This window comes from Podarcis cretensis, assembly GCF_951804945.1.
Source record: "Podarcis cretensis genome assembly, chromosome: 1".
NCBI classification, from domain to species: domain Eukaryota; kingdom Metazoa; phylum Chordata; class Lepidosauria; order Squamata; family Lacertidae; genus Podarcis; species Podarcis cretensis.
In genome coordinates this window covers 72,793,384-72,807,968 of record NC_137170.1, presented here as the reverse complement: position 1 = coordinate 72,807,968, position 14,585 = coordinate 72,793,384, and the positions used below count along the sequence as shown (strand labels likewise).

At 41.1% G+C, this 14,585-nt stretch overlaps 2 protein-coding genes across 3 annotated transcripts in view; one reads left to right on the top strand and one right to left on the bottom strand.

Annotated features, from left to right (window-relative positions):
* The window catches only part of PSMA1 (proteasome 20S subunit alpha 1), a 395,447-nt gene that overhangs the window by 111,614 nt on the left and 269,248 nt on the right, over positions 1 to 14,585 (top strand). The window lies entirely within an intron of this gene.
* The window catches only part of INSC (INSC spindle orientation adaptor protein), a 148,895-nt gene continuing 136,742 nt past the window's right edge, over positions 2,433 to 14,585 (bottom strand). For both annotated transcript variants that reach the window (XM_079966448.1, XM_079966447.1), the window contains 4 exons: positions 7,998 to 8,064; positions 7,742 to 7,897; positions 5,970 to 6,046; positions 2,433 to 3,120 (listed from right to left, as the gene is read on the bottom strand). In XM_079966448.1, the coding sequence (XP_079822574.1) occupies positions 2,992 to 3,120; positions 5,970 to 6,046; positions 7,742 to 7,897; positions 7,998 to 8,064 (429 nt within the window). In that variant the 3' untranslated portion in view covers positions 2,433 to 2,991. The remainder of the gene's footprint in view (positions 3,121 to 5,969; positions 6,047 to 7,741; positions 7,898 to 7,997; positions 8,065 to 14,585) is intronic.

The following is a 14,585-nucleotide window of genomic DNA, read 5'->3' as shown; positions in this document are numbered from 1 at the left end:
CTTATTTAAATCGTCAGAAGAAGGTCAGAATTGGACCACTGATGTACCATCTCCTGGATTCCAGTTTGTATGTTAAAAAAGATTTACTTCAGATGAGTATTTGACTAAGGATTCTCAATGCAAATAATCTTTAATAATATTGGAGACAAAAACAAATATAAATAGTAGAATTGGTAGATGCAAATATATGTCAGAGAAAATTATTATTATTATTATTATTATTATTATTATTATTATTATTATCATCATCATCATTATCATCATCATCATTTTTTGAAGTAAACGTGATTTTACAATTCCCATATTCAGCACATATGCCAGTGTGTGCAGAAGACTCTCTATCATACCTATAGTTTAGGCCAGGCTAGTTCAATGCTTAAATACATGCCTAAAGCATTACCTATAACCTGACAGGAAATCGCTGATATGAAAATGTTTCTGGCAAGTCTGCCACTCAGAAAACAAGAGCCTAACTAAGTGCCTGGCACTTTGCCACCAATTCTTCTAAACACTGAGGTTGCAATAGTTCTCCCACTTATGCATGCATAATTCCCACTGGCCTCTGATGCTGACTACAGGATAGGCATCTAAGGCCCCCATCTGCACTACTTTAAAGCTGTATCATGCCACTTGAAATGGTCATGGCCTCCCCCAAACAATCCTGGGAAGTCTAGTCGGTTAAGGATTCTGACATTTGCTGGGATACCCCCTATTCCCTTCAAAGATCTACAACTCTGAGTGGTTTAACCATCAATCCCTTTTTCCTAGGGAACTCTGGGAGTATAACTGTGAGGGGAATAGGAATCCTCCTAACAACTCTCAACACCCTTAAAAACACTTCTCTTCTAAAAAAAAAAACTTCTCTTCTCAGGATTCTTTGCTGGAAGCCATGATTGTCTAAAGTGGTATTGTACTGGTATAGCGCAGATGTGGCATTAGATTCGTAATTTAAGTCGACACACAGTTCTACTGAAGTCAAAGTTTCTTTTCTTATTAAGTGAGGGGGGAAGGTTTAAATGGAAGTGCAAGAAATTTTCAGCACAGCACTTGTTCTCGCAAATAACTTTACCAGCATTTAGTCATCACTGCACTCAAAGAATCACATTTGTATACAGCATGACTGATCCTTCATTTTCTAACGAAATTTATGTTAACATTCACCTTTGGATATAAAGCTTTTCGTTTTCCATCATCACATGTTGCAACTGACTTAAATAAGAGCAGGACTGCACTCAATAGCTTACATTGTAGTCTTCTTTGTTTCCATTTCATATATTAATATAGTTAATACTATATATTAATATAGTAAATCAGCTAACACTGTAGATATATAAAGTTGTGGTTGTTGGTTGTTGTTGTTTTTTAAAAAAGAAACGGTAAACATTTTAACCAGAAGCCACAGATTTTCCACCCAAATGTATTATTGGTGAAGATTCTACTCCAGTCTTAATATTAAAACGTCATGATTAATATCTGGTCTTCTGCTTTGCGGTGTTACTCATATACAGAAACCCCAACTGACATGGTTTTAAATGAAAGGCAACTCTAGAACAGGTCACTTATGAGCAGATGCATTATTTAACCCTTTCTCCTGATGGTTTTCCCACTCCAAATCCACCCCCATACACTGCCTGTCATTGCTCACAGTCCAGTTTCCCACTTACAAGAATAAACACGCATATTGAACTGGGTGAAGGGGAACGTGGTTGGATGGTAGATAGAAAAACAGCTACTGTGGGGCAGTGGGGGGGGGAGAATCATGACCTCCACTCTCAAAAGCACTCTGCTTTTCATTTCTGGAAGGTGGAAGGAAGGCTGTTGGGGCTTCCATACATGATTCTGTGCAATTAGTAGTTTGCCAGTTAGGGAAATATAAAATGGCTACTCACTACACATCAACAACTAACATAGATCACCCTGCATGTGTCTGTATACTTATCCAGCACCATGTGGTCCTCCTGTGGACTTGCTTTCCATCCAGCCAAAGTTTAGATCATTAATAACTTGATGGCTAGGATCCCTTCTGGGAAGAGGAAACTGACTGTGTATTGGAGGCATGTTTTGACCCCCTATTCTGTGCAATGACCTGCATACTGCTGTACAAATCAGGGGGGGGGGTTTGAGAAGAGCACTCTGTGCTCATCTCCTTCCCTGAGCAGAAATGGCAAAATCATGAAGGATAAGGCTAGTAGCCACAATGGCTATGTATTACCTTCGGTGTAAACTGAAAATGTGCCCGGTACAGCCCTTACTTGCCAGGGGACAATTGGGAGTCCCCCATTGCTATTTTGTGGTCATGCCTTTTCTGGTCCCATATATGACAGCAGTTGTGGGGCAGGTAAGCAATAAACTTGAGGAAAACAGGTTGGGGGGCCTAATCTGGTCCACGGCTGCTGATGTAGAAGGTGTAGAAAAGGGCAAGCAAATAATCAAGGAGCTGGAACAACTCCCCTATGACACAATTCAACATTTGGGGCCTTCTCAGTTGGGGGGGAGGTGAGTAAAGAGAGGCATGATAGGGGTGCATTAAATTATGTGAGGTGTAAAGGAAGTGGATAGAGAGATGTTTCTTTCCCTCTCTCATAATACCTTGGCTTATCCAAGTAATGTGAATGGGGTAGCTGAAGTATGAAATGTGCTCCCACAAGAGGTTAGACAAATTTATGGCGCCTAAGGTTCTCAGTGGGAACTACCTCTGATATTGGAGGCAGGATGCATTGGAATATCAGTTTACAAATGGGGAGAGGGCTGTTGTACTTGTATCTGCTTGCCGGCTTCTCACAGACATCTGGTTGGCCACTGTAAGAACGGGATACTGGACTAGACAGATCTTTTGTCTGACCCAGCAGGTCTCTTTTTATGTGCCTAATGGCCTCATTTTTTCCCTATGCTGATTTTTTAGCACTTGAAATAAATTAATCATAAATAACATTTTAGCTACGTTGCCCTATGTAACACTATTTCCTATTTTGGGTTATATTTGTGGTTTGTTCATACAAAGCTTTCTTCCATGTTGGTACAGAGCAGGAAGGAATCCACAAGCCTGGGCTTGACCAACTGCTGGAAATCTGACTCTTGAAGGCCATCAGGGCTGATAACAGCAAGTCGCCGCAAGGCTGCCTGAAATAAAAATGTGACAATACGGTTTTAGAATAAAAATCTGCCTTCATGCAATGCTAGAGAAACATCACATGTTCAGAATCACTACTGAGCTGAGGTTCGGCAGAAATTCCCTTGACCATTAACTGATTGACACTATCATAGTGATGTTATTGATTCAGTACAGTTACTTATTTGTATACTTGAAAAGCAGCTGAGACTCATACTGTGTGTGTGTGTGTGTGTGTGTGTGTGTGTGTGTGGCCACATACCCCAAATAGCAAATCAACATTCTAGAATTGATTTACATGTATGAGGTATCAGAATGGGCAACATTATTAAACGACAGCATTCCTGTCGACAAAAGTTTCATCATTTATGTTCCCATGTTAGTTTATGTGTGCCTAATTAAGCTGATGCTTCCAGATGCTCCAATCATAAGGATATCTGCAATCTGTAACATTTAGGTTGTGATGTCATGTACTTCTGTGGGAGTAATCTCCATCAAACTCAGAATAGGCATGTATAGGACTGTGGTACTAAAAACACATACCTTTTTCTCTCTTTTTGTAAAAGCTGTAATATGGGTGCTTGAAAAGAAAGCTAAACTAAACCAGGAGTGGACTTTGGTAATATGGTGCCCTGAGCAAGGACAAAATTTGTCCAACCCTGCCCCCTCAAAATATTTCTTATTTTCTCAATAATTCCTTCTGGTACAGTTGCTTTCTTAATGGATCTTCTCAATGGGCTCTCCAGTGCACTATGTCATAGTTGCGGCAACTCACTTGCCCATCTGACTGTGGCCTAACTTTGAGTAGGTGCCTATATAAATATAGGTATCATCATCATCATCATCATCATCATCATTTTGTGCCTGCCTCGGTTCGGTGCCCTGTGTGGGAAGACTGTCCACCGTGCCCAAATACGTTGCTGAACCAACCTTGCTAACAAATTGCTTTTGATGGTGCATGGAACAACATTAGACTAAGTCCCATTCAGGCTTCTATTGAGTGAGGTTGTGCATACTGACCCTGACTCTTTGTCCCTTGCTTTGATTTTGTGGCTTAATTTTGGTAGGGGAATCTGCTAGTTTCCACCAAATAAACTAAACTGAATCTATTCTTTAAAAGGACTGCTTAAAACAAAGCTCTCTGAAAGCATCCCTTCCTGAAGACCCTGAAATCCCTTTGCTGGCAAAAGGCACATTCATTTCTATGGGGTTTGTGCCAGTGAAGCACTTTGAGGGTCAGTCTTCATTTTGCTCTCAAGTCCTGCAAAGATTTATAGTGTGACCTCAGGCAAGCCACTTCATCTCCCTACTTAAAACTGTTCAGACTTAAAATTGACATAGGAATTGTCTCTGCCCAGTACTTAGCATACAGCTGCTTCCACCCTGATTGGTGTCTGTAAGCATTACCATTATTTCAAAGAGTAAATCACATGATTTCCAACCATTTGGGGACAGAAATATGAGTGCAAAACTCAGCTGCACAAAGAAATATTGTCCACTTATCAACATTTAAAAAAGTGCCTATTATGGGAATTATTTTATTGTGTCATCAGATGGGAGGTCACAAAATTCTGAGCATTGCTTATGGCAACATGATAATCTTTTTATATATATATATATATAAAATCTTAATTCTTATAAGCTAACTGCCTCTGCAATGAAAATAAAAAATGATTCCAGACTAACAAGCCTCAGTACATTGTAACATTGAAATCCCTATTTCTGGTAACATGCTGGAGGCAAATTTGTACACAACACAGTGGTATCAGGAACAGAAGAGACCTAGATCATAGTAAAGCTTGTATATGCTTGCTTACTTACTGGCAAGAGTGCGCCTATTAGACTGTTGTGAATTGCAGAGAGGCGGCAGGCTGCTTGCTGAGACCCTTCTAACCCCTGGGTCCAGCAAGTGTTAAAATATAGGAAGATGTTTGCCTGGGTGGTGGGCCATTAAGGAGAACAATTCTTTAAAAACAATTAAACTGTTCTTTTAAAAAAATCATTAAACAATTCCCATTGCCACTAACCTGTAAAAAGTGCATATTAACAGCATTTAAAAAAATAAAATACATTGTCTAAACTTGCAACAAATCAGTAAACAGACCCCAAAAGCACAAACCCGCAACACCATACAGTTGCCTGCCTGGTTCTTTGTTCTTGGGTTTCACAAAGTTCTCAGTTCAAGTAAATCAACAGCTACAATGGAAGGGTTCACAGCATTGACACTCCAAGAGGGTCTTGCTTCTTCCATAGCCACAGCTGTTGGGGTGTTAATGTTTGCTCACTGTTTAAGCACATACTTTGCAAATTAAATAGATAATAATAATGAAGAATTTTGTACACCACCCTTTCTCCGTGGATCTCACAACCACAGGATGGTTCACAAATCTGCAAAGCCAGAGTTACTTTATCTCATACAATGCTATGCAGGTTATCTACTTTAGTGGTCTTTAGTAGTAGCACCCTTTAAATAAACTAAATAACCAAACCAGATGATCCCTTAAGGGCACAGGACCTCTGAAGGCCTCCTGCCAAAAGAGACTTCTCCACTTCAACAAAGGAAGCAACACCTCAAAAGGAAAGTATGTTTGGGGTGGCCTCTTTCATACAGATGAACTGGGGAAAATATATATTTAGTATTCTATGTATATCAACTCACAAAGTGTGGATTTTGGCATGGAACAAGAGGATTTTGAAGCAATATTTCTCCAGAAATTTATACTAACCGGCAACAAAAGGAAGCTCTAATATGCTCTTTAGATATGAGAGAGACTACAAAACACATCCTACTGTGCTGAATATATTTTCAGTGTATAGAAAGCCCATGGGAAAGCTAAAGGCAAAAATTAGATGCACTTACCAAACATGCAACAAGAACAGAATCACTGTTATTTCTTTTGGTAGGAGACCTGCAAAGTTCTATGAGGCGTGGAATACCTATATATTTTGAAAAGAACGTTGAAAAGTGAGTAATTTCAAATCTCCACAATTCTCAACATTGCATCAGTGTGATATACTTTCCAGATTTATCCATTTCAGTGAAAATGATGATGAATTCAGACAAAAGTGATGCTAGAAAACAAGAAAGGAACTTCCCTTGTGTGTATTATAAAGAGCTGAAATGTGACGTATCAGTTTAACAGCGAACTGTAGAAGCATCACTCAGAAAGCACTCACAGTTCTGTTTTCACAACCAGGGAGTCTCTAATTTTGGGAATGTCCCCTTAGTTCTCTCTATCATTATTCTATTAGAAAAGGTATAGAATCGTCCCCCTGCCCTCCCCCTTTTCCCACATCTGGAAGACCCCACTGGTGTCACTGAATGACTGTAGAGCAAGGGTAGTAATTTCTGCCTGAGAGTCAAATGTGGCCTCCACCATCTCTATATGGTCCTCAGGACTCTGAACAGGACACACCCCTCCATAAACCGCACCATTTTTGGCACCCAGCACCCTCCTCTGGTGTTTTTACCAGGCCAGAATGTGTCCTTGAACTGAGATATCTCTTGCTTTTCTGCATGGAAGATGGAGAACGGTGTGGCCAAACCCACTTTCACAACACCCACCATTGCTATGGAGCCTCCAGACGGAAACATAGTCCTCGGATTGAAAAAGATTTCCCACTTTCCCCGCCTCTTACTGTTTTCTGAAAAATACTGTAAAAATAATCACCTGTGTTTTGGAGGACTAACAAAGTCCCATATAAGGTGTTTTGTTTGGAAAGCTGAAAATGCTTTAAAAGGAAATGCTGTCATAGTAAGATTCAAAAATGAAGAAAAATGGATATATGCACCACCTGTGATCATGGAAATCATTTAACAGTTGTGCACATGTCAGGTCCCTGCTCAGGGCCAATTGAAGATGTGCAACTTTCACTGTCTGCAGGATTAAGCTTTTTGAACAGTGTTGCAACCTGTTTTGTTCATTTGGGTTAGCAGGCAAAAAAGAAAAAAGCTAATTCTGCAACAGTTGTGTGAATTGCCCTTTGCAATTTGTGCTTCTTTTTGCCTTCACAACCAGACTTTTTTCCATGCAAACTAAACATCCATTGAAGTACAGTGGTACATTGGTTTGCATATGTCCTGGTTTGCATACATTTTGGATTACAAACACGTCAAACCCGGAAGTGCGTGTCCTAGTTTGCAACCTTTTTTTGGATTACAACCCTTTTTTTTTTTTGGACTACAAACAGAAAAAATTTGGAGGCCCCATTGGTGAAAGTGCGCCTTGGGTTACAACCTGTTTTAGTTTACAAATGGACCTCCGGAACGGATTCTGGTTGTAAACCAAGGTACCACTGTAGTCAGGTAAACTGACCCCTGCAGTTGTAATGCAGTGAGCAACATGGGAGGGGAGATCTGTACAGTACTGCTGAAGACATACAGGTGGTGTAGACTGGTTCAGAATTGAGTCCATACAGAAGGATGGAAATTCTGTATGGATGGGGGGGAAAGAAGCCTAAACAGTAGCAAATGGACTGGCCCTCTGATGTAGCAAAGCTGATAAGAGGGTATACAGAGAGCAGATAAGTGAGACCACTTTGACAATCAAAGCAGCTGCTTCCTCACTTTAACGGATGCAGCATTTTGCATATTTTATATAGTGCCAGCATGTTAAGCATTAAAATTCTTACAACTAAGGTTTATGGCTGCATGTGCCACTTCGGGATCACGACTCAGCCGGGCGAGCGTAACCGCGGCTTTTTGCTGAACTCGTTCACAAGCAGCTACTTCTGGTGAATTCCCAGATGACGATTTCTCAAACAGCATTTCCATTAAAACTTGAACACCTACAAAGGAGTGAAACACTGTTGATAAGCATCCCAGGCTATAGTGAGAATATTCAGGACAAAAAGCAGAATTAAAAAGGATGCAGCATAGTTTGCATACCATTTCCTTGGATTATTTCTGAGGCACACTGGTCCAGGACAGACATGTTTGCTAATATCGTCACAACCTAAATTAAAGAGAAACAACCACTTGAAATATTACATTTCACAATTCTTACCATCACCATGCATTTAAGACATGTCCTTCTAAGCTGCCAATTAAGTATCAGCACCTTCGATTTTCTGAGGTATCTTTTATTGCCACCTTTTCACAGTAGCTCAAGGGAAGCCAGATCATTATTTCGGCCTCCCAACAGTGCTCTGTATTAGCTGAAGCTTCCATAGCAAACCCCACAGAGAGCACATTGTAGTAATCCAGCCTAAAGAAACCAGTGCTTGAACTGCTGTGACCAAGCACTCCAGTTCAGAAATGGTTGTAACTGTTATACCAGTTGCAGTTGGTAAAAGATGTTTCTAGCCACTGAGACAACCTGGGCCTCCAGTAACAGAACTGCAACAGAAGCACTTCCTGGCTGCAATCCTGCTCCTTTACAGGGAGTGCAACCCCATTCAGGGTAGGCAACTGACAAGCTTCTTGGACATGTGGACCATTCTGTCTTGCCAGGATTCAAGCTCAGCTTGTTTTTCCTCAACCATCTCATCATTGTGTCTAGGCACTGGTCCAAGGCCTGCACAGCCTCTCCCAGTTTAAGTATTATGGAGAAACAGAGCTTAGTGTTATCAGCATACTGACAGCACCTTATACTACATTGTATAATGTAGTATAAACACTGACAACTGGGAAGCACTGGCCTGCGAGTGCTCCAATTGGAGAACAGCCTTTACCAAAGGTGTCATGGGTTTTGAAGACACTCAAACTCAGGATGAAAGGGAGAAATGCTTGGCAAACCCTCACCATGATCAACTCCTGCCTGGAAACCTATGTCCCCCCTGTGGAAGGACGTGTGGATCCAGAATTAGCCTCCACAGTCACTTACGGACTCACTGTTAAAACCGTGTTTATGGAAGACAATCTTATTTGGCTACGAGTGATAGCCAAAGAAGAAGAAGAAGATAGCACCTTGCCTAATGACCTGTCCCAGATGCTCCATTAATGTTAAATAGCATTGGAGATATGATAGTGTCCTGTGGTACCCATAGTGTAACTGTCAGGGGTCTGAAAAATGCCCTCCAAATGCGACACTGTGGACATGATCCTGGAGGTAGGACTGGGACCATTGCAATGCAGTGCCCCCCAATTCCCATTCCTTGAAGCCAGTCCAGGAGGATACCATGGTCAATGGTATCAAAAGCCAAAGAGAGATCAAGAAGCAGGAGAAAGGTTGCACTTCCCTTGTCCTGCTCTCTGCAAAGGTCATCCATCCATGCAATCAAGGTGACTCAGTCCCATGGCCACTGCTGAACCCACACTGGAATGGATCTAAATAATCGGTGTCATCCAAGACATGGCAGTCTCACCACAATTCTGTCCACCACTTCGCCCAAAAAAGTATTTGTTGCTGGTTGATAGTTGCTTCAACTCAAGGGGTCCATGGCTGCACCACCACCTCTTTCAAGGCAGCAGGAACCTTCCCCTAACACAATGAAATATTAACCATCCTCTAGACTTAACCATTCATATACCTCCTGCTTGATTTGATAAGTAGGAGAGACTGGAGTCAAGATGGCATGTGGTCAGATGCGTGGCTACCAGCGTCTTGTCCACATCAGTTGATTCTGTCAACTGATACCAATGCCACACTACATCATATTTGAGGCACTGGGCACTTTGGCTGGAGTTGTAACAACTGCAGTGTCAATATCACTCCAAAGTTATCCTCCAAGTGTATAGGCAGCTAGTCACAGCAGGTCTTCAAAAGCTCCAGAGGTCCCTACCCCATAGTGGGAGTCAGTAACCTAACTCGTGATTCCATTGCTAGCATGACTACCATGAGTTGTGGTTGTACAGGTCTGCTCTAGAGGAGCAGGAGTACAACTAATAGGTGAAAATGGTAGAAAAGTTAATTTTGAGAACATCAGGGAAGATAATCCTAATGGTAAGAGCTGTTAACCAATGGAGGTATTGCCCCCCCCCACTGGAAGATAGCCTTCTGCCAGAGATGCTTCAGTTCCATCCTGCATTGCAGATCCTGTACTGAACACAGAGCTGAACCAGATGATCACTGAGGTATCGTCTATGAGTTGTATTCAAATAACTCATACTCACAGTAGACCCCTTGAGATCAATGGCTAACTACAGTATGTTCCTTGGTTTCAGTGGGTCCAGCATGAGTATGAGTTAATTGGACACCACATCAACTGATGCCTTGCATCACAGATACAGAGCTATGAACCAAACTTTGATCATCACCTCTCAACACAAAAGTCCAGCAAGAAGGAATGTGGCACTTCTGTGTTTTATGCAGTGCACTGCTGCGCTAAAAATAATAATAATGCTAAACTAAGGAGGTGGCTTGCAAACTAGAAAGTGTGAGAATTGTACATAATGAAATGTACAGAAACACAAGAGCATTTGTTGGGGCTCAGGCGATGCTATTGTAGGGCAAATGCACATGTTTGGATAACATAGCTTGAGGCCCTACCCTGTGTATTCAAACAAACAAACCTCACTGATAGAGTTAAGGAAGCCAAGTTGCCATCAATTTGGCTCTCACTAGGTCATTATAGTAACAAAGGATATTTGTTTTGGGTTGTGTGTCACAAAGGTCTCCTGCTTCCTTCAGCAGTGCCACAGTGTCATCTCTCTGAATAAACAGGCCCACTTAGGATGCAAATGACTTGATGAAATGCCAATAGTGACAGGCAGAAAAAATGGGAACTCAAGACACATCTATGTGTTGATTCAATGTTAATTATTAACAGTGTTTCAGGCATGTGTTCCTTCATTCTAAATGATATCCTGTTAAAGAAAATTACTTGCTCCATGGAGAGGCTGCACCCCATGAAGCTTTCTAAGCAAAAGATGAAGAATTCAATTAAGGACAATTTGAATACATGCCAATTATTCCACTCCTTCAAGTTATTTGATTGAATCTTAGAAATGTGTTTGTGTGTGTGTGTGTGTGTGTGTTTGTATCTTTTGACTGATAAATTTATATCAGCTCAATGACTCCAGTTGCCCCTTATCTAATTATCCCAAAGAATTTCTTTATATGTGCAAGACAAACAGTGACCATCATGGTGGTGGGAATTTAATTCAATACCAAAATTATTTAAATTCTAAGAAGACCACCATAATGTACAGATTGGGCAAATTACCCCCCTACATACATGAGACTTATTCAGTACAAAACCTCATTTAATTAAAACCACAAACCTAAGACTTAGCATATTCAATCAAACCAGTGGTCTGTAACCCCCAGAATTCCGTGTCCAAACATAACAGTCATGAGTTACCAGGTTGAGGCAATCCTAGACTTGCCTAATATTCATAATGCCTGGAAATCAGTAACTTGCAACGTAGGTTCCAACTTTACAGTCTAATAGTTCCTTAGAATTCCTTATCTGGTCGGAACATTTTAACTGCATTGTGCTTAACAACCATTAGTAGTTTTGCTGGTGACAGCAGACACAGTACATACAGTGAGAAACAGAGGCAGGGAGGGATAAGATAAGATAAAATAAGATAAGAGGCAATACAAACTGGCAGAAAAACAAATAGGCAAGTGCTTTGATTCATCTTCATGGAATGACTTGTAATAATTGCACAATAGTTGTGCGATAAACAGAAGTGCAAAAATTCCAGCAATCTAGTATCCTAGGACAACCATATTATTAAGTCCAGGGTGTGGGACAGTGAAAAGAACAAAATGTTCTTCCTTCCATGCTGCAGCATTTTTTAAACAACAGCAGCATAGGAAGCTAGTTTACACTGAGCCTTAGACCATCTAGATCAGTACTGCCTACACTGAGTAACAGCAGCTCTCTAAGGGTCAGGTGGGAATCTCTCCTGGCCCCACCTGAAAATGCTGGGGACTCAACTTGAGACATTCTACATGCAGGGTAGCTGCTCAACCGCTGAGCTACAGACTTTCCCTGCAAATAACCACTTCAAAGAGGTGATCTGCAAATACTACCTTTGCTTGCACTGTGCACATTTAGCTCTCTTGTGTTATCTTTGTTAGCATTTGCAGAAAGGGGAGGAGCAAGATGAAGGGGTGGGCCTTGAGAATATGCTGCCCTGCGCAGAGCCAACATTTGACGTCTTCCCCCAGCCCTCACAGTCCTGGCTTAAGCCAGACTTTGGGAAGGAAGCAAGAGGCTCTGCGATCCTAAATGCACACATGGGAGCAAGTCCCAATGAACTCAATGGGACTTACATTGAGTAGACACATAGAGGATTGCACTATAATACCGCCTTGGAGAATCTGGGGGAAGAAAGCTTAATTTTGTAGAGAAGAAAATTTGGCAATGACATATAATGGAATTTCCCCCCTCGCTATGCTCTCACCTTTTTAAGAATTTAGTGCCCTCGTTTTCTGATGGTCAGCATCTCATACAGCAGAGCTGGGAGTCATTATGCTAATTAAATCTTTAATAGTCATAAGAAAACAGCTTTTCATGAGCTTTATTACTGTCACTAACAAGGATGGGGGGAAATGAATCTTAAAACAAAAGTTCCTGTGTTCATTTCACTAGGTGGCAAAGTACATAAATATGGAGGTGCTAAAATGAGTGGTTAATTATCATCTAGCTAAGCAAAATTGCTTCCCGCTATGTTTTATTTCACTTCAGTTAATTGCATAAAGTCCAGTTAAGGAAGACTTGCAATGCTTCGTCCAACCTTCCTATCATAGATATGAGGGTTTGGGGAGACTGGGAAAGCAGTTACTGATCTTAACATGTAAATTATAGAAAGACAAAGGGTTCCATCTGAGACAGGAAAAATGTTTCTATGCGCTATGTGGTCCTTGACTCCAGGTGGTGACCCAATCAAGTCAGCAAAATTAGTTCAGAGGCTTCCATTATACAATGTTGATATGCATCCTTCAAAAAACAAATAAATAGGAAAATATGTCATAGATTATAAAAAAAACCTTAATGCATCCTTTTTGCATCATCAACGTTTGACTTCAGTTATCATGTTTGAATATAATGCAGGATTATGACAGGGTTTTTGATAGTTTGTGGGGGGTTTTAGAAGACACTGGAAGCAAAGTAAAACATTTACTTTACCTGAAAAATGTGTCGAAGATGAAAAACCCTGTTCCCAAGCTTTCTGGTGCCCTAATCCTATAATTCACTCTGAACAACTCCAAATGTCAGCCTGTATGATTTATATTGATTGAACTGTGGTTGTAAGTTATTTTTAATGTGTTAGTGTGCAGCTACCTTTCTGGTTTCCTTTATTTCATGACAGGAGGGGAATGCAATTGTTACTGGGACTGCAGCATGCAGGAAAGCTTATTTCTTCCTTCACCGGTTGCCATCAGGATGAAAATCCCATTCCCACACCTCCAAGGGAAAGACAAAAGTTCCCAGTGAGGTGTGTCCCCCCCCATACTAGTAAATTATTAAAGAAAAGAGTACGCTCTGCATTCAGCGCAACATTTAGCTAGGTCTTCAGAGTAACACTTTTTCTATGCTGCTCCTGCACATCTGGACCAGGGTATTTGATACCATGGCATCCTCAGAAAGATGGTTCCTCTGCATTGGTTTGTCATGTATGTTTTGCAGCTGTCTGAAGGTTCTTTCAGAAGTTACCCTCCAGGCATTCCAATAATGAATGGGAGAAGGAGGAGAGGAGCTGCATGCTCTGGCCACACCAGCCCTACTTTTGTGCACTGAGAAGAAAGTCTGGAGGGGAAATATGCACATTCACTTCACCCATCTACCAGGAATTCCAGTCGTGCAGGGTTCTGAATCCCATGGAGGGACCTACATGCATCCCATCAAATCTGTGTAGCCATCACTTTTAGTTCTTCTGCCCCCTATGCAAAGGTCTGGGAGTGGAAACAACAGGGGAAGGGAAATTGGGACTGGGCCAGCATGTGGGGGGGGGCCTTACCCCCCCATACCCATTCTTGGAGCAGAAGAAGAATAACTTCTGCCATTTGTCTTGACTCAATTCTTATGTCCTGAAAACGCTTAACTCCTTGTAAACAAAACAGGGATGTATATAGCATAGATCAACACTTTTATTTAGAATATGGAAATAAATTATTATGGATTCACAGACAAAAGTCATTAGATAGCTCCACCCTAAATGTGTTGCTAGAGTTCATAAAAGCCCATCTCCAAAACTCTGCCCTGCTCTTATTTTTACACCCATTACTGGCAATTGTGCCACTTGTTTAATTTCCTAAGTATTTTGAGAAATTTAATTATTGCAATTCATCATATTCAGCTTTGTTAACAGAGACAAAACGATTACCTCACCTCTTGCTATATAAGCAATGCTTCCAAAGTTGTTTTCTAAATGTGTGCTCAGTCACTTCGTAAATGACTGTGTCACACATGCCAGGATGTATTGTGCAAAAGGCTCCAGAGAAACAAAGACGACTTTAGCCAATAGATACGCTGTGATGTACGCAGAAAAGAAAGAAAAGAAAAAAGAATCTGCTTCTGGGCCCCATTCAAGCTGCTGGTGTGTTGTCCCAGAAAGCCATAAATTGATTGAGCCCTAAAT